General features: G+C 66.6%; 3 protein-coding genes across 10 annotated transcripts; 1 reads left to right on the top strand and 2 right to left on the bottom strand.

Moving 5' to 3' along the window:
• Positions 1-625: 625 nt before the first annotated feature.
• On the bottom strand, positions 626-8,977 carry LOC102155774 (vegetative cell wall protein gp1-like). 5 transcript variants are annotated; one of them, XR_005375272.1, is made up of 5 exons: positions 8,846-8,977; positions 8,109-8,217; positions 3,757-6,649; positions 3,179-3,284; positions 626-2,793 (listed from the first exon to the last, which is right to left on the bottom strand). XR_005375272.1 is itself a non-coding variant. In XM_038568054.1 (3 exons), the coding sequence occupies exon 1, from the start codon at positions 7,476-7,478 to the stop codon at positions 6,414-6,416; it is 1,065 nt and encodes a 354-aa protein (XP_038423982.1). In that variant the 5' UTR covers positions 7,479-8,101; the 3' UTR covers positions 626-2,809; positions 3,179-3,284; positions 3,757-6,413. The 5 variants fall into 5 exon arrangements, 2 of the variants coding, with proteins under 2 accessions (XP_038423982.1, XP_038423981.1); XR_005375273.1 differs by having other exon boundaries at positions 3,757-6,646; XR_005375274.1 differs by lacking the exon at positions 8,109-8,217.
• Positions 8,978-9,119: 142 nt separating this feature from the next.
• Positions 9,120-21,082, top strand: PTBP1 (polypyrimidine tract binding protein 1). Of its 3 annotated transcripts, none has more exons than XM_038568050.1 (15): positions 9,120-9,250; positions 11,280-11,310; positions 14,536-14,611; positions 14,925-15,097; positions 15,179-15,325; positions 15,416-15,586; positions 15,675-15,785; positions 15,857-16,031; positions 16,267-16,344; positions 17,057-17,205; positions 18,358-18,391; positions 18,825-18,917; positions 19,014-19,230; positions 19,313-19,390; positions 19,485-21,082. In XM_038568050.1, the coding sequence occupies exons 1-15, from the start codon at positions 9,243-9,245 to the stop codon at positions 19,615-19,617; spliced, it is 1,674 nt and encodes a 557-aa protein (XP_038423978.1). In that variant the 5' UTR covers positions 9,120-9,242; the 3' UTR covers positions 19,618-21,082. The 3 variants fall into 3 exon arrangements, with proteins under 3 accessions (XP_038423978.1, XP_038423979.1, XP_038423980.1); XM_038568052.1 differs by lacking the exon at positions 9,120-9,250 and adding an exon at positions 10,259-10,367; XM_038568051.1 differs by lacking the exon at positions 16,267-16,344.
• Positions 21,083-21,371: 289 nt separating this feature from the next.
• On the bottom strand, positions 21,372-26,535 carry PLPPR3 (phospholipid phosphatase related 3). 2 transcript variants are annotated; one of them, XM_038568049.1, is made up of 8 exons: positions 26,494-26,535; positions 26,047-26,153; positions 23,909-24,094; positions 23,683-23,824; positions 23,413-23,608; positions 23,277-23,334; positions 23,022-23,195; positions 21,372-22,759 (listed from the first exon to the last, which is right to left on the bottom strand). In XM_038568049.1, the coding sequence occupies exons 2-8, from the start codon at positions 26,119-26,121 to the stop codon at positions 21,389-21,391; spliced, it is 2,202 nt and encodes a 733-aa protein (XP_038423977.1). In that variant the 5' UTR covers positions 26,122-26,153; positions 26,494-26,535; the 3' UTR covers positions 21,372-21,388. The 2 variants fall into 2 exon arrangements, with proteins under 2 accessions (XP_038423977.1, XP_038423976.1); XM_038568048.1 differs by having other exon boundaries at positions 23,022-23,334.
• Positions 26,536-27,208: the final 673 nt, after the last annotated feature.

The following is a 27,208-nucleotide window of genomic DNA, read 5'->3' as shown; positions in this document are numbered from 1 at the left end:
AAGGGCTCCTGGGGGGGGGCGAGGGGATGCAGCCCGCAGGGTGCTGGAATGTTCTGCTGGTGGTCCTAGGGCTGCGCTCAAGTCCCCGCAGAATCCCGGAATCCCGAAGGAAAACGGAATTCCTGGCCTGGCGGCTCTAATTTAAAACAAACAAACAAACTGTGGCCAGAGGAGGAATGCCAGGCATGCGCGTCTCCCCTCAGGCTCCCCCCAGGCCCCCCAGGCCCTCCCAGGCCCTGGCAGAGCAAAGAAAATGATTAAGGAAACACCCAACACCCATCAGAACTGCCCCCCCCCCAGTCCTCGAGAAGCAGCCATGTGGGGGCCGCGTCGGGCCTCCCTGCGGGGACGGGGCCTGGGCAGGGATCCTCGAGGCTTGAATTCTGCGCGGTCCCGGGGAAATCGAGCCCCCGCGGAAGGTTCCAGAGATGAGTCTCACAGGAAGAAATAACCAAGAATTTACAGGTTGTTGGAGACCTACGGGCATTTCGAAAACCGTGTCTCGGAAGCCTTGGCCTGGTGGCGACCCGGCCCCGCCGCCCCGCCGGAACCCCGCACAATATCTGGAAATGACACAAGAACATTCCAGAGGCCAGACGCTGTGCTCTGGAGATAAACACAAACATCTCAGTACGTTCGTTTTTACTGTTGGGACCTATTTTATCTTCAGCAAAAAGGAAATCTCCAAGAAAACAAGGGGAGATAGAAGCTGACAGGGTCTGCACCTGCCCACTTGATTCTAGAATTTTCCACCAGGAGAATGTCTAGGATTTTAAACCAGATGGAGGGGATCCCTGGGTGGCTCAGCGGTTTAGCTCCGCCTTTGGCCCAGGGCGTGATCCTGGAGTCCTGGGATCGAGTCCTGCATCGGCTCCCTGCATGGAGCCTGCTTCTCCCGCCTCCTGTGTCTCTGCCCCTCTCTCTCTCTGTATCTATCATGAATAAATAAATAAAAAATCTTTAAAAAAATAAAAAAATTAAAAATTAAATAAACAAAATCTTAAAAAAATAAAAAAACCAGGTCAACTGGACAGAGATGCTTGGGACAGGAGATGAAATATAGCTTTCCTTAAAAAATAAGGATGGGGGGGATCCCTGGGTGGCGCAGGGGTTAGCGCCTGCCTTTGGCCCAGGGTGCGATCCTGGAGTCCCGGGATCGAATCCCAATTCGGGCTCCCGGTGCATGGAGCCTTCTTCTCCCTCTGCCTGTGTCTCTGCCTCTCTCTCTCTCTCTCTCTCTCTCTCTCTGTGACTATCATAAATAAATAAAAATTAAAAAAAAAATAAGGATGGGGCATCTGGGGGCTCTGTCGGTTGTGTGTCCACCTTCAGCTCAGGTCATGATTCCAGGGTCCTGGGGTCCAGTCCCACGTCAGGCTCCCTGCTCAGGGGGGCGTCTGCTTCTATCTCTGCCTCTGCCCCTGCTCGTGCTCTCTCTGTCTCGTCTTTCAAATAAATAAATATGCACACACAATCTTTTAAAAACATAAGGACATCGGATTTTAGGGAAAGAGACTGTCAGCTCAGTCCTGGGTTCTTCTTGTTTGCTGAGCTTTGCTGTTCAGATAGGAAGGCTCTTGGCTGTTGGGCCAGTGGGAGGGAGCGGCCGAGGTGCCGGGCCCTGCAGAATGCGGGGCCAGGCCCAGTGGAGATGCGTGTGCGCTGAGCGGCGCCCACTTAGGGCCGCCTGCCACCCAGCCAGTCGTGAGCGGGTGCGAGAGGCCAGGTAGGCCGGCACGTGTGAGCGGCCGCAGTGGGAAGTGTGGGCTGGCGGGGGGAGGCACGGCTGTCACACCCCACGGCATACACGTCTCCTGGAGCCTCCGAGCGGGGAGACGGAAGGTTCTGGAGACGGATGGTGGGGCCCCTTACACGACAGCCTGAGCGCGTGTAGAGATGGTGAAGGGGATAAACTCTATGCGACGTGTATTGTGCCACGATTTCCTTAAAAAAATGACGTTTCAGAAGGATTGTTGGCGTCATCCAGGAAGTTTCAGGACACGCGATGCGCAGAAGGGAGAACGGAGGAGATCCTTCTGATCGACGAAACATGTGTCCCCTTGGTGAGCGGAATAAAGTTCCAGGACGCAGGGACGCCCGGGGGGCTCAGCGGTTAGCGCCGCCTTCGGCCCAGGGCGTGATCCCGGGTACCCGGGATCGAGTCCCACATCGGGCTCCCTGCGTGGAGCCTGCTCCTCCCTCTGCCTGGGTCTCTGTCTCTCTCTCTGTGTCTCTCATGGATAAATAAATAAAATCTTAAAAAAAAAAAGTTCCAAAACGCAAACTTTTACTTAAAGACGTAGTTGTCTGCGGGAGAGCACGGGTGTGAGCGGCGGGCTGGGGGCGCGGGGCTCCGTCCCTCCATCCCCCGAGACCCCCAGATGCTGACTGTAACCGGCTCCGGGTGGGAGCCTGGGCCCGGCCAGCTGGGTGGGTGCACGGGAAGCGCCCACGGCCTCCGAGGACACACGTGCCGGCCGCTCCTGCTCTTCCCCACGTCTAACCTGCACAGGGAGCATCTAACCCTGGAGAAAACAGGGGAACACCCCAGGAAGGACGGGGAGCCCCCCCCAGGGGCCTAGACACGCATGTGCAGGGACGCACATGCCTCCGGCCTCGGCCTCCAGGGGCGCAGCTGCTGCTCTTCCCACATCCCGCAGGGTGGGCGACTCCGGCCTTGGATCCCCTGCGAGTCACCTGCCCCGGGGGGGGGTGGTGGGGCCTGTGAACCGGGGTCCACGTAGCTTCCCCCTGTGGGCGTCCTTCCATGAGCTCGCTGGTCCCTCGTTCAACCTCGGTGCAGAAACACCTATTTAGAGCCGCACAGGAGTCTGGGGCCAGCGGTGGCCCTGCCCTCCCCTTCCCTCCCCGCTGTGCCCCCCCCAGGCAGCCTTGAGCACTCGCCCCCTGGGAGGAGCGCCCAAGCAGCCGCCACCCCTCAGCCCTGTGGAGCCACAGCAGCTGGGGATGCAGCATCTCCCCCCCCAGGGAGCGAGGCCTGCGCATCCGCTGCCCGCAGGCCGGGGACCCAGAGGGGGGCCAGGTGGGGGCCCGGGGCCAGGGGAGCTGCTGCCCACGGCCAGGGATCAGGTATCTGTTTCCCGCTATAAACTATTGATGCCGCGATGTCACCGATGTCACCAGCAAGAGGCTTACGGTCTCGGGTTTCATACGTTACCTGTTATGAGGCTCGAGGCCACTGTGCCTTCTGCCCCAGAATCCCGCGGGCTGGCGGGGGTGGGGGGGATGCTCCCTTCTCTGTGCCTGGATCCTTCCAGAAGTAGCTTTTTTTTTAAAAAAAATATTTTATTTATTCCTGAGAGACACAGAGCGAGGCAGAGACACAGGCAGAGGGAGAAGCAGGCTCCGTGCGGGGAGCCCGACGCGGGACTCGATCCCGGGACCCCAGGGTCACAACCTGGGCCCAAGGTGGCCGCTCCACCACGGAGCCCCCCAGGGCGCCCCCAGAAGTAGCTTCTTGCCAGGGTCGCACGTCCCCGACACGGAGGCAGCGTGACCGCAGAGAACACGGTGGGGGGGCTGAGCAGCACCCACCCCGTCCACGGCAGGGGCGCATCCACGCCAGCCGGGGGGTCAGGGGGCCCTTTCAGGGGCAGGGTGATGAAGCCGCGGAGGGCCACAGCGGGGCCGGGGGCTGCTCCCCAGGGAGCGGGTGGCGGGGCTGTGGTCCCCCGGGTGCCCGTGACCCTGCGGACAGGCGGCTGGCGGGTGAACAGGTGGCGCGGGATCGCTTACCGCCCGGCTCACGTTCCCTCCGCGGGATCGAGACATCTTCCTTTTCATGAATTTTGCAGGGGCCGCGGAAGCAGGCGGCTCCCCTGTCACGTCAGGGCCGCCGTCCGCCTGCCCAGCCCCGCAGTCCCGTGGGCGTAGCGTGGTCCCCGCATTTCCAGGGAGCGACGACACATGTCTTCGGGTCGGGGCAGGAGGCCGGGCTCCTTCCTGGGGTGGGGCGGGCAGTGGGCCGGTGCCCTGGTGCCCTCGGGCCGGGCTCGCGGCTGCTCCCCCCATCTGCGCCACGTCAGCCCGTGCTTCTCCCGGCCTCTGGGTCCACAGTCGCCTCACGAGGTCGCCAGCCATCCTCGGGGCCACCCCGCTCGGCGGGACCTCGGTCTGACCCACTTCCAAATAAGGTCGCGGTGACGGGCGCTGGAGGTCAGGATGTGGACACACCTGGGGGCAGGACCTCCCCCACCGCAGCCCTCCGCGCCTCCCCGTGCACCCCCCTTCCTGCCTCTGTGTCGCGGCGGCCACTTCCTGTGGGGCCGTCACAGCTGCCAAGGGTCGCTGCCCTGGCTCCGTGCGTCGTCCACGTCCTGCGGCCCGGCCGACATCCCACGCAGGCACCAAGTCTCCAGCCTGCGGCTCCGCCATCTGCACCTTGACAGAGACAGCCCAGCCCAGGCCTGGGTGCCGCGAGGGGGGCCCTGGGACAGGGGGACACGGGCGCCGAGGGGGCGGCAGCAGGAACGCCAGGCGTGGAGGACGGGAGCCCCGGACAGGGCCGCGGGGAACGTCCTCCGAGGTTCCTTAAAGGTGAAGCACAGAGCGCCCCCCGGGACCCAGGACTCCCCTCCCCGGCGTCTGTCACGGGCTGGTTGTGTCCCCCCAACCCCAGGCTGCTGCAGTCCCCACCCCGCACCATGAGGGGACCCGATGGAACCTTCTGGAATTGACCCCTGGGACGCTGCACACCTTGGGGACGGACTAGAGCCGATACGACTGGCGAACTGCGGTCTCTGTGTCTCCACGGGCGCATCCCCAACAGACCCAGGGACCCCCTGCCCGCCGCCCCCAAGGGCGACCCCTCCTGACCCAGGCCGTACCCGACCCTTGCGCTTCTCTCGTCCCCCCACGGCCTCCCAGGGCTCTGTGTTCTCCTGGTCCGCCCGCTCAGGGGGTCTTCAGGGGGACGGCCCCCGGCGCGGGAGTCGTGGTGGCCGTGGACCACCGTCCGCGTGCTTCCCTCCCCGTGCGGCCGCCCCCCCCCCCCCATCTAGCCCAGGCCGCCCTCGCCTGCCTCTGGGACCCTGTACGGCCCAAGGCTGCCGTTCCCTCTGCCTCTGATGCTGTTCCTTCCACTCAGCCCCTCGGGACGACGTCCAGCGACGGGGACCCCAAGGCCGCGCCCTCCCCTGGTGACCGTGCGGCCTCCAGAGCCTACGGCTGCCGAGTCAGCGTGCGCCCCGCCATGGTCAGCACGACACACCCCGTGGGGCCGGCGACCAGCTTGCCGGGCGCTGCGGGTCAAACCCCGGGCCCCGTTCTTCAGGATTGTGGGTTTGCGAAGTCGCCCCCGCCCTGGAGCTCGTGCGCGGGTATCCGCAGACGGATCTCTAAGATCCCCTGGAACGTTTGTCCGGGTCACTGTCACTCGATCTTCCTGGCGGGTTTGTGGTCACTCCGGGCGCTCCCTGGGCAGCGTCAGCGGGGGGAGGCCCGGCCCGGCCGCCCCGTGTCAGCCCCGGGGGCAGAGGAGGGCTCTTCCTTCCTCCTTTCCGTTTTTAAAAATTCTATTTATCTACTTCTCTGAGAGAGGAGGAGAGCGAGCTGAGCCAGGAGCCTGACGTGGGGCTCAACCCCAGGACCCCGGGACCCCGGGACCGTGACCTGAGCCGAAGCAGCCACCCCACGACGGAGCTCTGGGGCGGAGCAGCCCCTCCCGAGGCTTCCGGAGGCTGAGTGTTTCGCGTGTCTGTGGGCGATCGTGCTTCACGGTGACCCCTAGGGCTCCGGGCCTTGTGACAGCCGCGATGCGCCTTTTGGGGAAGACGCATGTGTTGGGGGCACTTTGTCCCTCGGTGCTGCTGCCTGGGGCTGGATGCCCAGGAATCAGTAACGTGAGCCACACGGGGCGTCTTTACATGGAGACGCTCGAGACGGTGGGCAGGGGACAGGCTGTGGCTCGGCCATCGGGGACCGCGGGCCACGCGCGTGCCAACAGCGAGCCCACGGGATTTTCTCCGTCGAGTTTTCCCCGAGCTCCACCTTAGGGAGAGCGAAGCGTGCGGGTCCCAAAGCCTCCGAGGCCGATGGCCCGAGCGCCCCTGGGCGCCGCCTGCTAAGCCACTTGCTGCTCACCGAGCGCTGCCCGGGGCTCTGGTCGCAGCTGGTCACTGGTCTGAACGCATTTGTCCTGGGCACATACCGGGGTGCTCGGCCGGTGTCGCGGGGACGGGGACGGGACGGGACGCAGGCAACCCCGTGAGGGGACACCACACCGTCCCGCGGGCTCACCCCCCCCCCCACGGCCCTTGAGCTTCACACGCAGGGTTTCTGAAAAGCAGCTTTATTACCTGAGACTCGCACCCTCGCTGCTCGCCGGCCGGCCTGCGCTCCCCTGGCTTTCCGGAGTGTGCACCCGTCGGCACAATCAGGGGCGATGTGTCGTCTCAACACCGGGAAAGAAATCCTGGCCGCCAGCCGTCACCCCCCACCCCTGCCCAGCCCCCTGAGCCCCTGCACGTGTCACACGTGTGGTCTTCACCCCGTGGGGCCTCCAGCGTCTGGTTCCCTCCCTGAGCATTGTGGGCCGGGGTCCATCCCTGGGGTGGCGTGGGCGCCTCGCTCCTGCTCGAGGCCGGGGACGTGTCCGTGCATGGGGGACATATGTGTCTCCGTTTACCTGCTGGAGGACATGGGTCCTTGCACTTTTTGGTCAAGGCCTGAGGCTGCGGGCAGCGTGGGGCACACCCTGAGGAGCGCAGCCGCTGCGTCGGGGGGCTCCAGGCGGACCCCGCGGAGGACCCCTCTGCAGCACCCACTCCCCAGGGGGAGCCGCCTGGGTCCCGCCTCGTATTGGCTGAGACGCTCAGGCCGCTCCCCGACCTCTGTGTTTGGGGAAAGGAAATGAAAGTATTTCCTAGCGGAGGATTAAATAGTTGCGACAGGAAAGGGTGCGGGAGGTGGCCAGCGGAGCTCAGGCCCCTGGGCGGCAGGGACGGGCTGCATCTGGGAGGAGACCGAGAGGCGTCCCGGACGATCCGAGGGAAGGACTCGCAGGGATGGGGTCCCCCTGGGGCTGGGGCCTGCACGGGGCCTGGCAGGGGACGGGGAGGAAGAGGCCGAGATGGAGGAGGAGGATGGGCCGGCAGCCTGGGGCCTGGGGCGCAGGACCCCAGCCCAGGGCCATCATCGGGCCCAGTAAGGCATTCCGGTGGCGCCTCCCAGCTCCCCGGGGTCCAGGCGAGGCTCCAGGCCACCCACGGGGGCAGGGGTGGGGCTGCAGCCCGGGGCAGCCGGTTTGATCCCCCAGCCCACACCCTGTCCCCTGCCCTGCCCCCCACCCAACCGCCTTCATAATCCAGGCGCCAGTAAACAAACACGGGAATAAATATTCTGAAACTATTAACTGTTTCCAAGTGAAACAGGGGAAAGCCCGCAGGAGGACTGGCCGGGTCCTGCCTCTTGGTTTCCACAAAGGAGTAAACTGAGGCACTGCACCCCCCCACCCCCATCTGATCTGAAAAGAGGAATGGGGCCGAGCAGGCCCCCTGTTCCCCGGAGATGCAGGCCCTCCCCACCCTCCGCGCCCCAGGCCGGCTCCTCCCTCCCCGGCTCCTGCCCTGCAGAGGAGCCAAGGAACACAAGGTGATCCCACATCCACCGTCGCCCTAAATCATTAATGAGGGAAGCAGCTGGCGGGCAAGGCTGGGGGGGGGGAGGCCGGGCGGCTCCTGCAGTGGGGGGGGCACCCATCCGACTCGCCCGAGCGGGCACCGAGTGTGGGGACCCCGAGCCCCCCGCCCCGCCCGGGCACCAGGCATCCCTTCCTACGGGGCAGGGGGACACACCTGTGCCACACGCCTCCCAGCCCCTGGATTCCCGACCCTGGTCGTCAGTGTGGGTTCGCACCCGCGCCCCCAGCCGTGTCACCTCGGCGTTCCAGGCCCACCCAGGGGCGGCCTGACGCCCGTGGGCCTCCCTCTGCAGCCGTCCGGCCGCCCTGACCCTGGCCTGAGTTCGAGTTTCCGTCGGGAAGCCCGGCGCGTTGCGAGAGGGCTCATCCTCAATGGGGGGGGGGGGGGGGCGGCTCCTGCTAGGGGAACGTTGGCAAAGGCCCTGGGGCAGCGGCGCAGGACCCGTACATCAGGGCGCCCGGGGCGAGGGGCCTGCCGGGCTGCAAGGTGGCCTCGGGCTTCCTCCAAGTGGGTTTTAACACGACTCTGAGTCCAGTCGCTCCCCGGCCCCCGTGCCCTAGAGAAGGAAAACGGGCGGTGCTGCTGGCGGCCCCGCAAGCCAGCTCCCAGGGGAGCCCGTGGGGGGGGGGAGCAGATCCCCCGGATCCTCCGGGACATTCCTGGTTAGCGACCCTGGGCTCCAGATGCGCTCGGCGCGGCGAGGTTTGGGCCCGGCCGGGAGGCCTCGGTGCAGGGAGCGGCGGCCCCAGGACCTTGGCACCGCCCGCGGCGCCGACGTGCAGGGGTGTCCTGCGCTCGGGCCCCCCGAGGCCTGCACCCCTGCGCGGCGTGGACGTCCCCTGGCCGCAGGGACGGAGATGCTCCCCTCCCTGCAAGTGCCCGGCCCCGGGGCGACCCCTGAGCACCGAGGTCAGCAGCGCAAACGGAGCCGCGGCCCAGCCCGGGCGGCGCTCGGCCGCCTCCACCGCCCCGCGAGCCGCTTCCCCGCGAGCAAGGGCTCAGCCGCGAGCAGCCCTCTCGGCCACGTGCCCAAAAGCAAGATGGAACCCGCAGGTTCCCTGCCCGACCCCAAGATGGCGACGCACCGCCCTCTACCCTCACGCCCGTGGACGACCCCTGCCCGTTTGCAAGATGGCGGCCGCCTGGGGGAAAGCACGCTTCCCGCCGCCTGACTCGCCACGTACCCACTCTCAAGATGGCTTCTCCCGCAGAGCCGCCCGCAGGCGAGCCGTCCGCTCACTGGCCTACGCTCGGGGATATGGTCCCGCCTTCTCTCCCCTCCCCCGTCTCCACGGGTCGTTTCCGCCTCGAGCCTTGACGGACGGCCGACTGCCCCAATGGCCGCCCGCCATTCCCCTTGGCCCCGCCCCCCTCGCGACGTCCTGGCCATTGGGAGGTGCCGGCTGGGGCCCGCGGCGCCCGCCCCGCCCCCTCCCCGTGGCGGGAGCCAATGGGCAGAGCGCGCGGGGGACGTGTTCGGGCGTCTCCGCCATTTTGTGAGTCTATAACTCGGAGCCGTTGGGTCGGTTCCTGCTATTCCGGCGCCTCCACTCCGTCCCCTGCGGGTCTCCTCTGTGTGCAATGGACGGGTAAGCACTGCCTCGCCGCGCCCCGCGACGGCCTCCTCGCGCTCCAGCTTCCCCCTCGCCGCCGCCCCGGGCTGTTCGGGGCCGCGGCCCGCGCGTCGCTGCGCCTCCGCCCGGGTTCGCGGGCGCCTCCGGGGTCCCTCCCCTCCGCGGGCCTGGGGCGCGGGCGTGCGGGAGGCTGCCGGGGGCTGCGGGGCGGGCGGCGCCTCCGGGCCGTGGGGGAGGGGGCGGGCCGGGCCCAAGCCCCGCTCGCTTCCGGCCTCCGCGCGCCTCGTCGCGAACGCACGCGGCGGCCGCGCGGCCCTTCCCGCTTCCCGTCCGCGCCGCGCGTGCGCGCGCGCGCGCGCACGCGTCAGGCTTCGCGCGCGCAGCGTGAGCCTTGCGGCGCCCCGTACCCCCTTCCCGCGCGCCGCCGGGCCCCCGCGCCTGCGTGCGCAGCGCCCCGCGGCCCCGCCGAGCAGTGCGCGTGCGCGGCCTTTCCCGCCGCGCGGACTCTGCCCGCGGCCTCCCCCGCCCGCCGCGGGCCCGGGCGCGGCCCCGAGACGCCGCCCTCCTCCTGCCCGGAAGGGCGCGGGCCCTCCTCCGCCCCCGCCGGCCGCCGGCCCCTCCCCGGCTGCCCACAAAGGATGGCCGCGCGCCCGGCCCCCCGCCCCCCCTTTGTTCCCGCCCGCGGGGGGCGCTCCCGGCCGCCGAGCGGAGCCCCCGGGGCCGCGGCGCCGTCGAGCTGCCCGAGCCGGGCCGGCCGAGACCTTTGTCTTCGGGCTGCGGGGTCCGGGTGGGAAGGGGCGAGGCGGCCGGAAGCGGCTTTCCGCGGGGCTGTCTCCTTCCCGCGTGCCCGGGCTCGGCCCCGGCCGGCCGCCCGCTTATCTCCTGCCCCCGGGCGGGTGCGGCGGCCCGGATGCCGGGGGGTCACGTGCCCCGGCGCCGGGGCTGGAAATGATAGGTTTCGGGGCTGACTCGGGCCCAGGCGTCGGGGAAGGCGGTGGGGGCGGAGGGGTCGCGAGCCGCGGCCGGGCCGCCGGGGTAGGAAGCCCGGGAGCCGCGTGCCTTTCATTCCTTGGGGTTTTCTGGGACGCTCTCTTGGCTCAGCGAGGTTTTGAACGTCCGTGGATGGGAGTTCGTGAGTTTTGCCCGGAGCAGTGGGGAGGGGAGGGGCGCCCGGGGGGAGGGCCCGCAGCTCGGCGGCCCGGGCCGGACGGGGGAGCCGAGCCCTCCCCGAAGCAGCGGGAGATGGTGCCGGCGGGGCGGGCGCACGGGGGGCTCCGGGGCCTTGTCCCCGCCGGGCCTCGAGCGCTCGGGGCAGAGCCTCGTCGCGGGCTGAGCTCCGGGAGCCCTGGGCCGGCGCCGGGCGAGGCCGCGGGGCTCAGCCGCCAGGGAGCCATGTTTCCTTCCCGCCTTCACGGCCCGCCTGGGGCAGGGAGAAAGTCCAGTCACGCGGAGCCGGGTTGATGAGTAACCTGTGTTAATTTTATCTGATGGCTTTAGCTGAGCTGTCTCCCTTCCTCAGGAACGTTCCATCTTCCGACTTTGAGTCCCCATTCGTGCCCCAGGGCCTAGAAGCCCCCGTTTTCACTGGTGCTCGTCCCTGCTTGGAAACATTCTCTGAGCACTTCCATTGTTTAGGAAAGCAGACCACAGTACTTGGACCTCAGCTGGAGCCTCAAGGGTCTCTCCTGGGGCTTTGAAGAGGGGGCGTCTTTGTCTAGGGGCAGGTCGGGGGCGGGGCCGGGGTCTTGCTGGGAGGGAGGGAAGCCGAAACACAATGGTGGCTCCTTTTCAAGTTGAGGTTACAGGACGACGTTCACTTCCCTGCCTTCAGTGGTCTAGTTGGCAGAGGGCCTCCTGGGGGCAGGGGGGCGTCATGCTGCCAGAGGCCAAGCTGTGGCCTTGGGGGACTCTCTGGGGGGCCCTCTGGAGCCCCGGGGCAGGGATGGGACAGGGACGGGACAGGGACGGCTCCTGCCCGGCCTTTCCCACCTGCTGAGATGGGGAGCACACCTGGCTAACTGTTGTCCTTTTTCTCTCTCTACAGCATTGTCCCAGATATAGCAGTTGGTACAAAGGTAGGCACCTCTGGCTCGGCTTCCTCACTGTGCTTGCTCGGCCTGAGTTCACGGCGACCGTGTGGGCCTGTCTGCTCCTGCCGCAGAGCGCTCCGTGTTGTCCTTGTCCGGTGTGCAGACCCCCTTCTCTTTCCCAGTTCTGTCCCAGGCTTTGGTCTCAGGCCTCATGGGCTCGTGGTCCCTCAACAGCAAATGCACCTTCGGCCTTCACGTGGCCCTTTTCTCCCCAGCTGAAATCTAGAATTGGCGAGAGGCCTGCTTGTGCCTGTTGCCAGTTGAGGCAGGCTGTGCGGGGCTGAAGGGGGCATCTGCACACCCCTGGATTGATGGTCAGCCCATGCTTACATCTCCAAGCAGGCTGTGAGGAGGGTGGTGGGACCAGCGGACGCGCGGCGTTTCTGCGGCAGTTTGGGCCTCCTTTTGATGTTGTGGTTTGGATAGTTTTTGCTCTAAAGGGTCCCATAGACTCTGTGAGGTCAGGGAAGAGCGGAGTACCGCATTCTTTCCGTGCAGGACTTCTATTGTGTGTCTGAGTAGTAGGGAAGGCAAGTGTCGGAGCACAAAGCTGGCAGAGGTTATCTCCCCACAGTGAGGGGGGCCGAGGTGGTTCTGCCCCCACTGCGCCCGGGAATGTGACCTCCCGGGGAATCCTGGGGCTGACTACGCTCTGCTGGTTAGTCGCTTACCAGTTCCAGGCTGTGACCCTGCCCTGGCTGGGAGCCAGGGGAGTCCCCCCTCCCTGGCCGTGGTTCCTGAGCTCCCTGAGCTCCCTGCAGGTGGCTCAAGTGACCTGAGCAGCCAGCCAGCCAGCTGGTTTCTGGTCAGTCGGCCATGGTGCCTGGGCTGGGTTTCACTTTTCCCAAGTGGGTTCTTGTCTTCACACGCTGCCTGTCCTGATCTTCCTGCAGATAAAACCTGTTTGTTCAGTGGCAGGAGGGGAGAGGGACTTTCATCTGGAGCATTTGTAACAATCACAGAAAATGTCTGGATTGCAAGTAATCCTCCCCCTTTCTGTGGGAGCTGCTTTCCAGCTGGAACAGCTCTTCGGCGGCTGTCCTTGGAAGGGTCCCCTCTGGGCCATCCTGTTCCCAAGGGACCTTTGCTTCCAGAGTAAGAGCTGCTCAGACAGAAACCCTGGGGGTGCTCTCTGGGGGGGGGGGGCACTATCTCCCACCCGAGGCTGAGGCGCTCCGCCAACAGGGCCCCCCTGAATCTGCCCCCCGGCCTACCCGGAGGGGTTGCACAAGCTGTGGGACGTGAGCAGTGTGGAGGTTCTCGGCTATCCATCGAGGAAGAGAAGGTCCTCGCATCGCCATTCACGGCAGAGCTGCCCTGAGCTCAGCAGCCAGTACACTGCTTGAGGCGTTTTTCCCCGGTAGATGCTAACGCTAGTGGGGCCCAGCTGTGCCCACATCCCAAGGCCTGTGGGTGGCCTTGATGTCACCGTGGCTGTGGGGTGCTGTTGAGGGAATGGGAGTGGGAGTTGACAAGTGGGCACTTTGCCCTCAGACGCAGGGTGGGGGGCCAGGAATGCTGCCACTGGTGGAAGTCGCAGCCCACCCGTCACTAGTCAAAGCCTGGGGCGCAGAAGCCCCCGAGTCCAGAGACAGAAAAGGCTTTCCTGAGGCTCGGGCAGGTGGGATCTTGACGCGTCTCTACTCGGCGTGTGTCCTGAGTATCTGGGGTCCCACGTGGGCCTTTGTCTGGGCCGCGCTCACTGGGGAGCCCTGAAGCCCCCTCCTTGGCATCAGGACAGCCTACAGCTGGTTGGTGGTTTTTGACATTTTGCTTCTTCGTGTCAGACGATGGCCTGAGAGTCTGTTCGTTCCTTTCTGAACCCTGGTGTCGGGTGTGGGCACTTCCTCTGCATCCGTGGCCTCCAGATTCATGTGCTGGGGGGATCTCCGCAGATGCTCACCCGTCCTGAGGTGGTGGTTTGGGAACAAGCCCACCGAAGCTGCCTCCGCTGCCTGGGGCAGCCATTCCTGGTCCTTACCCAGAGGGCAGTCCGTACACCTCTTGGGCCTTGTTCAGCTGGGCTGCTGGGCTTGGAGGCTCTGAGGGGTCCTCGGGCAGCCCAGCACTGGTGGGGGAGGCTCCTGGCGGGAGATGAAGGGGTGAGTGGCTGCCAGGCAGGCCGCTTGGAGGAGGGGCCGAGAGGAGGCGGCGACCTTGACGCGAGAACAGGTGGGAAAGGCAGCTTGAGGGCGAAGGGCTGAGGTGGTGGAGGCCCAGGTGGGCTGGTCTTTCCTGTTCCTGCCGCAGGGCGGCGCAGGCCTCAACCCAGCCAACCTCCTGGCTCCCAGCTTTGCACCCACAGATTCCGTTTGAGAAGTCCCTCCTGGTTCCAGGTGACAGGGTTCAGGCCCCAGACCTGGGCTCTGGGCTGCCAGGGGGAGAGGCGGGCAGTGGGAGCCCAGTCTGTGAGGCTTGTGGGTCTCTGGTGCTTGGGTCCCGTGCAGCTGCTCGCCTTGCGTGGAGTGGTTCTGTCCTCTGGCCTCACCCAGGGGAGGGAGGGCTGCCTGCCTTCTAGCCCCGGGTCCGTCAGATGCTCTGGGCGGTGGTCTGAAAGCAGCCAGTGGGCAGGAGGTTTGTGGAAGGACAGCAGCAGGGTGCAAGTCACGGAGCCAGGTGAGGGCGGGCACCCACGCTGCTTCCTCGGGGCCTTGGCGGGCTCAGCTGGGTGCCCCCGCTCCTCACTGGATCGCACTGCCTGCTGTGCGGAGAGGTAGTATTTCTGTCTGTCCCGGAGCCACGGGGGCGAGGCTCAGGTTCCCTCAGACGCCTGGAAAATAGGGCAGGCTCCTGTGGCTCAGCAAGTGGCTGCAGCGCGACAAGGGGGCTTTGTTCCCTGGGCCTGCCAGCAGCCCTGTGGTCGTCGAAGATGGTCTTACGGTCGTGACATGGGCAGGGCTGCAGCTGAGCTCTGTAGGACAGAGTGGGCAGGGCTCAGCCCCAAGTGGCTGTTGGTGTGAGGCCCCGTCCGCACAGGAAGGGGCCTGCAGAACGTGGATTGGAAGTGACAGACCTGCGGAGCCCCTACAGGTGGCAGGTCCCCGACCCCTGCTTTGGAAAAGGAGCAGCGTCTTGAGATTAGGACCATGAGGCATTGGGGAGGGAGGTGCGGTCTTTTCTCCAGGCCAAGTTGCAGAGAGGGGAGGCACAGCGGGTCTGGGGGGTGGGCTGGTGTCCCGCTCTGCTCCACACACCCCATCTCTCTTCCAGCGGGGATCCGACGAGCTTTTCTCTGCCTGTGTCACTAACGGACCCTTTATCATGAGCAGCAACTCGGCCTCTGCAGGTAATGCCCTGAGCACGGTCGGGTACCCCTGGCTGTCGGGTCCCTGGCTGTGGGCGCCCCTCCTGTCCCCGCACGTGCGCTCGGCTGCTCTGGAGGATGCTCGGGGTGAATCGGCCCGGCCATTGTGACCTGGGGCCTGGTTGATTGTCACCTGGCTTCCCTGTGGGCGGGTTGGCGGGCACCAGGCATGGGGCACTTGTCCTTGTAGTGATTTTCCAGAGTCTGGGAAGAAGCCGGTTCTGGGGAGAGGGGCAGATTGCTTCATGGGGGCCTGGACGGTGCTTGACACCATAGAAACTACTACTCTTTTCAGCAAATGGGAACGACAGCAAGAAATTCAAGGGTGACAACAGAAGTGCAGGTGTGCCCTCCAGAGTGATCCACATCCGGAAGCTCCCTGGGGACGTCACGGAGGGCGAGGTCATTTCCCTGGGACTGCCCTTCGGGAAGGTCACCAACCTCCTGATGCTGAAAGGAAAAAATCAGGTACCTGCCTCAGCCACGTGCGCCCCCTGTCCCAGGAAGGCCCCGGGGGTCTGGTCCCGGCTCACACCCCTGCCCTGCCAGGCCTTCATCGAGATGAACACAGAGGAGGCCGCCAACACCATGGTGAACTATTACACCTCCGTGACGCCTGTGCTGCGAGGCCAGCCCATCTACATCCAGTTCTCTAACCACAAGGAGCTCAAGACGGACAGCTCGCCCAACCAGGCAGTAGGTCTCGGGGTCTGGGGTGCGGTGCCCTCGGGTGAGAAGCACGTCACGGCGTGGAACTCGTGGCGCTAACTCCCCCTGCCCCCACAGCGAGCCCAGGCAGCGCTACAGGCCGTGAACTCCGTGCAGTCAGGAAACCTGGCCCTGGCTGCCTCGGCTGCCGCGGTGGATGCTGGGATGGCCATGGCTGGCCAGAGCCCGGTGCTCCGGATCATCGTGGAGAACCTCTTCTACCCAGTGACTTTGGACGTGCTCCACCAGGTGAGGCCGCCGCAAGCGTGTGGCATGCTGCCCCAGACCCCGGCTCCGGCTGTCCCCGGGCAGAGGTTGACGGCTCCTTCTCTTACAGATCTTCTCCAAGTTTGGCACCGTTTTGAAAATCATCACTTTCACCAAGAATAACCAGTTTCAGGCGCTGCTGCAGTATGCCGACCCTGTGAGCGCCCAGCATGCCAAGCTGGTGAGTGGGGCCCTGGGATGCCCGCCCGGCCAGCGTGGGGCCCGCAGCCGCTCACCGCGCTCTCCCCGCAGTCGCTGGACGGCCAGAACATCTACAACGCCTGCTGCACGCTCCGCATCGACTTCTCCAAGCTCACCAGCCTCAACGTCAAGTACAACAACGACAAGAGTCGTGACTACACGCGCCCAGACCTGCCCTCTGGCGACAGCCAGCCCTCGCTGGACCAGACCATGGCTGCTGCCTTCGGTAAGACTCCTGGCGCGGTGCCCAGGACCACTGCGTGCCGCGGGAGGCGAGGATGTGTAGCTCAGTCTCAGTGCCCCAGGCGCCCCGTGACGCTGACTCTGTGCCCAGGGAGGTTGGAGCGTGTTGCTCCTTACGTGGCCAGGACTGCCCACTGGGTGTGGGGTCGCGGACACACACAGCCCTCGCTCGCGGCGGAGGTGGTGGGTGCGATGATTAGTGTCTCATTTGTTTCTAGGTGCACCTGGTATAATGTCAGCCTCTCCGTATGCAGGAGCTGGTTTCCCTCCCACCTTTGCAATTCCTCAAGCTGCAGGTACTCAAACGCTTGACCTTGGTCCCGTCGATTGTGCATGCCCACACACCTTTCCAGTAGCTCTGCTTCCACGGGCACCTGACGTGGGCGCAGGCTCGGGGGGAGCCCGCCTTCCTGGGTGCGGGTCTCTGGGTTCCCCGAGGAGCCTGGACAGGGCAGTCGTAGGACAGGGCCGTGCACAGAATCCGCTAACCCCACAGTCTCTGGTCTGGTTCCCTTAAAGCACCTCCCGGGCGAGGACGAGCGCGCACGGTGGTTGGAGGGATGTGTCCTTAGTAGATGAATTTAAGTGGCCTGGTAAGCAGAGCGGCATGAGCCGGGTGGGCGCACCTGAACGTCCCTCCCGGGGGCCGGCCTGCCCTCGTGACAGGCACGGGCCTGCTGTGTCCCGCCCGGTTGTCGTCTGCATGGTGACGGGCACCTGCATGCACGCACGGCGGAGGCCCGCCTGGGGCTCGATTCTGCATCCACTGAGCGGAGCTTTTGTACTGTTTGGCGCATGTAGACGGGTCCAAACCCGGCGCACCCTGTGCTGTGAGGAGAGCGAGGAGGCGCCAGCAAGGCTGCGCGGTGGGCACCGGGCCCAGAGTGGCCACGGCACCTCCTGCGTGTTTCCTTTGCATGAGGACGGGCAGGACCAGTGCTCGCCTCTTGGCAGAGACCCTGGGCGCCACCGCTCACCTCTCGACTGCCTCCCCCCTCCCCCCTCCAGGCCTCTCCGTTCCTAACGTGCACGGGGCCCTGGCTCCTCTAGCCATCCCGTCGGCGGCAGCGGCGGCAGCAGCGGCAGGCCGGATCGCCATCCCGGGCCTGGCAGGGGCAGGAAATTCTGTCCTCCTGGTCAGCAACCTCAACCCCGAGGTACGTGCCTCTTCTTTCCAGGCTGTGCGTCCCAGAAGCACGAGCGGGGGAGTCACACTCTGGGATCTTAGTGCACACGGCAGCAGGCCGAGCTCCTGTCCGCCCCAGGCGCCGGGGTCCCTCTGGGGCCTCCCCCCACCCCCGGCCCGGGGCACGGTGCAGCCCCTCTGCGCTGGCCCGCTCCCTGCCTCCTTCCTTGGCGCTCAGAGTTCTCTTGTTCTCCTTTACGCCTTGGTTTACGTTTCCAGTTCGTAATACGCAGAGTTGAAATGTTTTTCGATAAGTGAAAGCGGCCCTCCTAGTCTGTGGCCCAGCGAGGCGCGGTCTGAAGAGGCCTGCCTGTGGCCGAGGGGCGGCGCCCGCAGCCGCGGTCCCGGGGGTGGCGATCCTGCGCCCAAGCCCGTGGCTGCCTTTGGCTCAGAGGGAGCTTGGGTGAGCTGACGAGGGCTCGCGGTCTCTAACTGCTGAAACATGGGACCGGCTTTAATGAGCGTCTCAGACTGTTCTGTCCTCTGTCTGCCCCTCCTGTGACTTCCTGGCCGAGGCGGCCGCGGCTCTCCGGGCCGGCACTAGAAGCCCTCCACTAACAGACTCCGCCTTGTGCTTGTGTGAGCCTGGTTCAGAGGCCCGTCCGCGGCGAGCAGGAGCCTCGCAGGAGCCTCGAGCAGGAGCGGGAGGCGGCCGCGGGGTCTCCTGCCCGCCGCGGGGAAGGGCGCTCTCCTGCCTGTTCCGCGAGGTGAACCCGTGACTGTGTAATGTGTGTAGATCTTGACTGATGGAGCGCTCGTATTTCTTATGTATTTACTGACCTGTGTTTTTTTGCTACTTTTTTTCTTTTCTCCCCTTCCCCTTTCCCAATTTTTTTTCTTGCCCTGATCCGGAATTTCTTTGCCAACTGACTGCACGGTACTTCTGCTTCCTGTTGTTGCTTGAAACAAAACAAAACCATAAATAAATAAAAAAACAAAATTCCCCCTCAAACCCTGCTCTCCGGAAACCAACCTGCCCTTGAATATTAACATCCTGACAACTTCATCATCCATCAACCTGCACGCCTGCGGGGCTGCCTCCTCGTGGTGGACGATTGGCAACTCGCCCCTTGACCTCTCCCTTTCCCTGTCCCTCGCTGCCTTGCTCTGCTGTCCTCTAAAGAGAGTCACACCCCAAAGCCTCTTTATTCTTTTCGGTATGTTATCATTCACACTTTTATTACCTTGTTTTCATTTAATTGAGGTTATTTTTGACGCCCTAAGATGTACTATGAGTTTGCAGTTGGGCATCTGCCTCGTTACGTGGCTTGCCTTCGGTTTGCGTATTTATCCTGATTCTGTAGACGCATGGTTTATTGCCCTGCATGCTTTTCGAAGAGTTAAACGTGTTGGTAGCATGCTAAAGTGATGGTTCTTGGCAATTGACCTTTCCTGGATTTTATGACTTCTCTGCTGAACGTAGTCTTCTGGTAACATCCCCTGTGACTAGACGCAGGTGCCCAGAGGCAGAATAAGCAAACCTTCAGGAAGAGCCAGCCCTGTGCGGGGTGTGCGGGGCGTGGGGGCTGGCGGGGGAGGCGGCGGCGGGGCCCCGGGCGGCTCAGTGCCCCTGTCCCTGCGCTCTTGAAGGCGTGTACGGCGACGTGCAGCGGGTGAAGATCTTGTTCAATAAGAAGGAGAACGCCCTGGTGCAGATGGCCGACGGGAGCCAGGCTCAGCTGGGTAAGGGCACGGGGGCAAGAGGAGCAGCGGGGGGGGGGGGGGGGGGGCCAGCCCCTGCCCGGGGCACCGTGGGTCACCCGCGTCCTGCCTCCCCAGCCATGAGCCACCTGAACGGGCACAAGCTGCACGGGAAGCCGGTGCGCATTACGCTGTCCAAGCACCAGAACGTGCAGCTGCCCCGCGAGGGCCAGGAGGACCAGGGCCTCACCAAGGACTACGGCAATTCACCCCTGCACCGCTTCAAGAAGCCGGGCTCCAAGAACTTCCAGAACATCTTTCCACCCTCGGCCACCCTGCACCTGTCCAACATCCCGTATGTGCTGGGGGGGGAGGTGGGGGGGGTGGGGGCGGCCGCTCCCCGAGGAGCAGCGATTGAGCCCCTTGTCCGCCCCCAGGCCCTCTGTGTCCGAGGATGACCTCAAGATCCTCTTCTCCAGCAATGGCGGGATCGTCAAGGGCTTCAAGTTCTTCCAGTGAGTGTGGGCCCCGCCCCCTCCTCACGGCCCCGCCCCCTCCTCACGGCCCCCACGTGCCCTGACTGGGTCCCCCCACACCCCTCCCCCCCAGGAAGGACCGCAAGATGGCCCTGATCCAGATGGGTTCGGTGGAGGAGGCCATCCAGGCGCTCATCGACCTGCACAACCACGACCTGGGCGAGAACCACCACCTGCGGGTCTCCTTCTCCAAGTCCACCATCTAGGGCCGCCGCGGACCAGCCTGCCGGCGCCCGGCCACAACTTCCATCATTCCAGAGAAAAGCCACTTTAAAAAGCAGCTGAAGTGACCTTAAAAAGACCAGAGATTTTATTTTTTTAAAAGAGAAATCAGTTTACCTGTTTTTAAAAAAATTAAATCCGATTCACCTTGCTCACCCTGGGGAGATGGGGTGCCGGCCTCAGGCTCCGGGTGACGAGTGGACAGTGCACCCCGCTCCCTCCCCAGCCCCCCCAGCCTGTGCCTTCTGCAGCCTCTGTGGGGTGGGCGCTCCCAAACCTCGACTCGGCTTTCTTGTGCCTTAAAACCCGCTGCTGTGGCAGGGCCCTCTCGCGGCAGCAGACGCGGGGGCCGGGGGGGTGGGCCTCCCGCGTGGATCACGCGCCTGGGGCAGCGGGAGGCCGTGAGCTGCAGGGTCCAGCCGGCACCCCCAATCCGTTTAATCAAGTGTGTGATTCTCCCCATCCCCGGCCCCAGGGACCCTGGCGTGGGGCGAGACCCCGAGGGTGCCGTCCCTGTCCTTCAGCTCGGAGCTCTGTGTCCACTGTAACCTCTGTATTATGCTTTGATGCAGTTGCAGACATCTGTGCCTAGCAATATTTCCAGTTGACCAAATATTCTAATCTTTTTTCATTTATATGCAAAAGAAATAGTTTTAAGTAACTTTTTATATAGCAAGATAAAAATGGTATGAGTGTAATCTCCATTTCCTACTTGTGGTATGACCTTGGCATACTGTACTTTTCTATTTTATTCCTTGTAATGAAGTCGCAGGGCAGGATCTAGTTTCCAGGGCGGGCCGGCTGGGGGCCGGTGCAGGGGCCCCGGTCCTTCCCATGACACCTCCAGATGCCTTACTCACACCTAACCTGTCCTCCTGCGGGGGGGACAAGCGCTCTTAAACGTTCAGGGTTTCCTCTTTCCTGCAGATTTTGGACCAAAGTTTGTTTTTTGGGTTTTCTTTTTTCCTTTTTTTTTTTTTTTTTTTTTTTTGTCTGCCTCTAACGCTGGGGCCCCAGAAGGTGGGACAGCAGCCCCCAAGTCTTAACTGTCTCCCGCACATCGTCCTGCACTCACGGGTCCAAGGGGCTCCCGTGCTGGCCAGCCCCTCCCTCGGGCCTGGACCCTCAGAGAGTCCGTGTTGGGGTGGAACAAGGGTGTAAATATTTATAATTTTTTTATACCTGTTGTAAAACGAGGGGCAGCAAACATGGTTTTTTATAAAGGTGACACAGATGTATATTTTGGTAACCCGCACTTACAGGCTCAGTATTGTGACGGGGACCGCGGCGCATTCCACGGCCCGCCCCGGCGGCTTGTAATGCAGAGAGAACCGAATTAAAGCGATTTTACAACTCCTACCTTTTCTGTAGGCTCATTCTTCCCGTTCCCATTGTAGAGGGCAGCTGGCCAGTCTGCTGGACTTTGAATAAATGTCTCTGCACCCTGCACTCGATTTCCCTTTTTATTCCGCCTGCTTGTCTTCACTGCTGTTTCCTTCTCTGAGTCTAGCTCTCCGTCCCCTCCCCTTCCCTCTGGGCAGAGTGGGTCAGGGGTCGGGGGGCCTAGGCTCTGGCCGCCCTGCAGCTGCCCCCCACCCCCACCCCCACCCCGGGGGAGTCCGTGTGGGGGCCCCAGGCCAGTAGGGCCAGTGACTCAGCCAGGACTCAGCCGGAATGGACCGTTTATTGTCTGATCTGATGAAGTGCCCCCCCCCATGGCCTCCACTGCACCCCATGCGGCCCCCCGGCCCCCACTCAGTCCTTGAACCGCCGGGCCGCCTGCATCTTGCGGTAGTAGCTCTCCGCCTCCGCCTCGGCCTCCCGCTCGCCCAGCGCCAGGCCGCCCGCCTTGCGCCTCAGCGTGGACTCGCGGCTGGCCGCCCCCAGCGCCCCGTCGGCCAGGCCCAGTGGGGGCAGCCCCTCGCCCGTGGCCAGGTTGACAGTGGCCACGGCCGCGAAGCGCGGCTCCTCCTGGTCCACGTCGCTGATGGACGAGCCGGGGGACACCCCCGGCGGCTTGGGCCCGCCGCGGAAGCCGCGAGCCAGGTCCCCCAGCTCGTAGCCCCCCTCGCCCTCCGCCTTGGCCGCGCCGCCCGCCGTCTTCCACTCCCAGGGCCCGTTGCCCGCAGACAGGTGGACCACCGGGTGGTGGGGCGCGTGTGCGTCGATGGTGATGATGCTGGCGGAGTCGCGGTCAGACGGCGACCGGTACTGCGAGGAGTCGGAGCTGGCGCTGGAGGACGAGGCCGTCTCGGCCACCTTGGGCCCGGGCCCGCCCGGCGCCTTGGACATGGCGATCACCTGCAGCAGCCGCGGCGGGTTGGCCACGCGGGGCTGCGCGGACGCGGCGGCCACGGCGGCCCCGCTCTTCTCGGCCATCATGAGCCACTTGGCCCGCACGGCCGCGCTGCTCTTGGGGGACAGGCCGGCGGCCGCCTGCACCCCCTCCTCCGGGATGTGCACCAGCGGTTGGGGCCCCGCGCGCGGCGGGAGGATGACCCGGGGCCCGAGCCCCGGCCGAGCCTGGACGGTGGGGTAGAGGGAGGGCGGGGCCGGCCCCCCTTCCTCGCCCTCCTCCTCCTCCTCTTCCTCCTCCTCCTCTTCCTCCTCCTCCTCTTCCTCCTCCTCCTCCTCCTCCGCCATGGGCTCCGCGGGGGCCCGCAGGTGCCCGGGGCTGGCCTCGTCGGGCAGGCCCAGGCCGCGGCCCTCCAGCGACTTCTGCTTCCACTCGCTGATGAGCTGCTTGGAGCGGGAGGCGTCGAGCGGCACGTGGATGGTCATGTGGCGGCGCGCGGGGTCGTCGAGCGAGGGCGTGCTGACGCGGGGCAGCGTGTGGCTGAAGGTGACCATGTTCTCCTTGCCCATGGGGCTGCGCGGTGCCAGCAGGTCCGCGTCCACACTGGCCCGCTTCAGGCTGCCCAGGGAGCTCTTCTCCCTGGCCACGGGCCGGGGCACGCCTTCCAGCCGCCCGGGCGGGCCCAGCTCGTCGGTGCTCACGGACTTGTTCTGCTGGTACACTGAGTCGTGGCCCCGCTGCGTGAGCGCCCGCAGCGCGTCCTTGGCGGGCGCCGGCGCCACCGGCTTCTCCGCGCTCGGGGCCTGGAAGTTGCCCACCGCGTGGCAGGCCTGCGGGGGGGCGGTGGGGGAGGGCTGAGGCCGGGCTTCTCCCCGGGCCCCCGCTCGCCAGGCCCGCCCGCGGGGGGCAGGCCCGGCCCTCGGTGCGGAACCGGGCGCGGTCCCAGGCTCCCCGCGGGGCGCGCGGTCCAGCCGCCCGGCCTCTCGACATTGGGCAAGTCGGAGCCCCCAGATTCTGACTCTGGCATTCCGAGGGGGACACTCACTGCCAGGGCCTCCCCCCAGACCCCTCGGGCCTTCCCCCGTGCCCTACCAGGTAGGCAGCGATGCCAGCCCCGATGAGGAAGCCCGCGTAGACATCCACCGGATGGCTGCGGTACTGCGTGATCTGGGTGAGGCCGCACACGCCCGCCGCGATGGCGAAGGCGAACACCAGGATGGGTTTCAGCAGCTTGGTGGTGTCCGAGATGACGGAGTTGAAGTACATCTGGGGGCGGGGGCGGGGGCAGGGGCGGGTCAGCGGAGGCCGCGCTGGGGCCCGGCTCCGGCGGGGGCGGCAGGGACTCACCGACACGTAGACGGCGGCGAAGGCGGACAGCGTGGCGTGCTGCGACGGGAAGGTCTTCCTGCAAGAGGCGGCGGGTGAGCGGCGGCTCCGGGTGCCCCGTGCCCTCCCGGCGGGGGCGGGGGTGCGGGGAGCTCACCGGGCGGACAGGATGGCGTGGGTGTCGTGGCCGGAGCAGATGTCCTGCGTGATGTAGGGGTTGGCCTCACACGACGTGCCCAGCAGCGTGTAGTTGGGCTTGCACACGGTCAGGAAGAAGGGCGCGTGGTAGCCCGTGGCCAGCTGGATGACGTCGGTCACCAGGGCGGTGGCGCACAGGCCGAACACGTGCACGCCTGCGGGGCAGCGGGGTCAGGGCGGGGCGCGGGCACGCGGAGGGCGGGCGGGCGGGCTGCCGGCGGGGACTCACCCACAAAGCGCACGGTGCGCCGCAGGAAGGAGTTGAAGCTGCAGCCCCCCGCATGGATGCTGCCCTCCGCCCCGCCGGGGCCCCCGCCGCGGCCCCACAGCCGGGACTGCACGCAGTACAGCAGGCCCTCGCCGACCATGATCTGCCGACAGGGAGGCCTTCAGCCGCGGCCGGCCCCCGCCCCCGCCCCCGCGCCCTCACGCCCCCCCGCCGCGCCCCGACCCACCGACGCCGCCGGGGCAGCAAAGGCCAGGCTGAGCAGCATGAGCAGCGGGATGAGCTCCTCGTTGGTCTCCACGTAGGGCATGGAGAGCGTGCGGTCGTAGCACTGGAAGCCCACCTTGGCCGGCTTGAAGAGGTCGGTCAGCTCCAGGAAGTACAGGGACACGACGGAAGACGCCACTATGGGGAGCTGCGGGCGGCGGCGGCCGGGGTCACCCTCCACGCCCCAGGCGCGGCCGGCCCCCTGCCCCCCACGACGACCAGGGCCCATCGCCGCGGGAGCGTGGGGCGCTGCGGAGCTCAGATCCGAGCAGGACCCCGGCCCTCCCCGCGCCCTGCACCTGCCCTGGGGGCCAAGGCCCTCACCGCCCAGCACCCAGGGGCCCCGGCCGCCTCGGAGGGGAGGAAGCCGAGAGGCCTGTTTGCTGCTGCCCGGGCGCCGCCGTAACAGGGCCCTCGGCCCCCTCGTCCAGCCCTGACCTCGGGGGCCCCGGGGGGGGGAGACGCCAAAGTTGGGTGTGTAGGAACTGGGCTAGAGTCCAAGGAGCACGTATGGAGCGCCTGCTGCATGCAGGATGAGGCCCGCGGCAGTGGAGTGAAGGGGTTCACGTTCACAGCCATCTGCTGGACTTGAATCCTGGCCCCACTGCTTCCCCGTGCCTCAGTTTCCTCAGCGGAAAGCGGGGATGATCGAGTCACCAGCTCCCAGGGCTTCAAGGTATAAGAACAGGTACATTGGAGGTGCCTACGCCGTGCCCAGCGCCATGACTCCCTCCTCCGTGACCAGGGGCACAGGTGGCTGTGGGGGGGTGGCCAGACCTCGTCAGGCTGGGCCCGGAGTTTGAGGCGGGGCCTGGGCGGGTGCACGGGCTGAAACCCTCCGCAGGAGGGTCCTTGGGGGTGTAGCTCTGAGCCCGCGCCCCGGCTTCCAGGCGGTGTGGTTCCAGCTGTCGTGCCTGCCTCTGTCCTCTGGCCCCAACTCTGCCCCCCGGGACTCCACTGGAGGCCGCCACCCCCGGAGGGTCCCTCCGTGGCCCCCACTTCTCCCCGCATCCCGAGACCCTCACCCAGGAACACCAGAGAGCCCGTCGGGCCCAAAGGAAGAGGATCCACGAACGTCACGCGTGTGAGGCTCCCGGGGGAAAGCAAACCGGACCAGGCCCACGGCCTTGCATCAAGGACCCGTCAAACCGGTGCCAGAGCAGACATGGGCACGTGAGACACCGCGGCCTCTGTGGGGGGAGCCTTGGGGTCCTTCCCGAGAGACTGGCCTGCTCCCCAGGGACACAGGCCAGCAGCCCCTGGATGTCCAGCTCCCTGGGGTGCTGGCTCGGGGCTGCTGGGTCAGCGGGAGGCTGAGCGCCCCCCGGGGAAAGAAGCCAGGAGCACACACTTGCCTGGAGAGGTGGCAGGTGGAGGGTTACATGTGTGACAGATGTGAGTGGGTGTGCAATGCTCTCAGGGAGGACCCAGGTGAGAGCAGGGGGGTGAGGGAGGCTGTGGAGGGAGCGGCTCTGCAGCGACCTCACGACCCCCCATATGGGGACCTGAATGCAAACCCGAGAAACGGTCAGACCTCCCACCCCTAGTGGGGAGACGTGCTGTGGCTGTGCGTGGGGTGGGGGGCGGTTGCTCGGCTTGGGCCCTGCTCATGCACCCACAGCCCACTGCCCGCCTGGGTGCCCTGTGGACGGGGGCGTGGCCACAAAAGGTGTGGACGCCGAGTCCCAGGTGGGCAAGCGCCATGGCTGCCGTGAGCAGCGCTCAGTGGGCCAGGGGCTGCACCCACGTCTCCCTGTTGCCACGTTCAGGAAGCCCTCCCGAGGGCCAGGCCTGACCCACGAGACGGTGCCCGCCGGCCACCTGCCTTCCCCACGGCAGAGGAGGGTCCTGAGCCTGGACCCGGGCTGGCGGCGCCCCCAGCACCCGCTGCAGCCCCTGCAGGTGACCCGAGCCCCCCAGGCCCCCCGCTCCTCCCTCGGCCAGCACAGCCCTGGGCGGCTCCGGTCCTGCTCGCCCTGCGCAGCCCCAGCCCGGGCACCCCGGTGACACCCTGCCCGCCGGCTTCGGGCGCACGTCCCCGGTCCCCGGGTCCCCAGGCGGGGGCCAGAGGCCTGTGCCCGCCCGGCGCCGCCCCCTCACCTCCACGAAGTAGAAGCAGGGCAGCAGCGTCATGCTGTCCTTCGGGGTCTTATTCTTCTCCTTGGTGGCGATCATGGTGCGGCGGGCTCGGGCTCGGCGGGCCGGGGCTGCAGGGACAAAGGCGCTGGAGGAGGGGAGGCGCGGTCCGAGCCCGGGCCGGGGGGGACCCGCTGCGCGCCGCCTGCGGGGAGGGGCGGGCGGACGCGCGCCCGAGCCGCCCGGGGAAACTGAGGCCGGGGCGGTCCCCGCGGGCTCCCCCCGCGCACTGCGGCCCCGCGCTGCGATCCGGCCGGGCGCGCCCCGCATCCCAGACGGGGTCGGGCGGGGCCCGGGGAGGGCGGGCCGGACGGGTGCAGGGGGCCCGCGGGGGCGCCCGGGGCGGGGCGGGGGAGGGGCGGGGGCGGGGGAGGGGGAGGGGCGGCCCGGCGCTGCACCCGAGGCCCTCACCTGGCGCTCGGAGGGCGGAGCCGGCGTCGGCGCGGGGCGGGGGCTGCGGCGCGGAGAGCACAAAGCGCGGCCCCTCCCGCGGGCGGGGGCGGGGGCGGGGGCGGGGAGGGCGGGGAGGGGAGGGGCGGGGAGGGGCGGGGAGGGAGGGGCCCGGCCGAGACCCCGCGCCCGCCGAGGCCGATGTGCGGCGCCAGGGGCGGGGCTCTTTGTCTCGGCGCGTCGGGGGCCGCGCGTGTGCGTCCGCGGCGGGGTCCTCGGGCGGCCCGGGGTGCGCGCAGGGCTCCTGCCTCGGCGGCCGGGGGCCTGGGGTCTCGGGGGCCTGGGGGTCTCCAGGGGCCTGGGGGCCTCAGGGGGCCTGGGGGTCTCGGGGGCCTGGGGGGCCCTGGGGTCTAGGTCTAGGGGGGCCTTAGGGGCCTGGGGGTCTCGGGGGACCTGGGGGGTCCTCAGGGGGCCTGGGGGTCTCTGGGGGCCGGGGGGTCTCGGGGCCTGGGGGGGCCTCGGGGGGACTGGGAGGCCTGGGGTCTCCGGGCCTTGGGGTCTCGGGGGTCCTGGGGGGCCCTGGGGTCTAGGGGGTCTGGGGGGCCTGAGGGGCCTGGGGGTCTGAGGGAGCTCAGGGGGCCCTGGGGTCTAGGGGGGCCTGGGGGTCTCAGGGAGTCTGGGGGTCCTCAGGGTCCCAGAGGCCTGGGGGTCTCGGGTGCCTGGGGGGTCCTCCGGG

The sequence above is a fragment of the Canis lupus genome, chromosome 20, assembly GCF_011100685.1.
Source record: "Canis lupus familiaris isolate Mischka breed German Shepherd chromosome 20, alternate assembly UU_Cfam_GSD_1.0, whole genome shotgun sequence".
NCBI classification, from domain to species: domain Eukaryota; kingdom Metazoa; phylum Chordata; class Mammalia; order Carnivora; family Canidae; genus Canis; species Canis lupus.
This window is presented reverse-complemented; position numbering and strand designations above follow the sequence as displayed.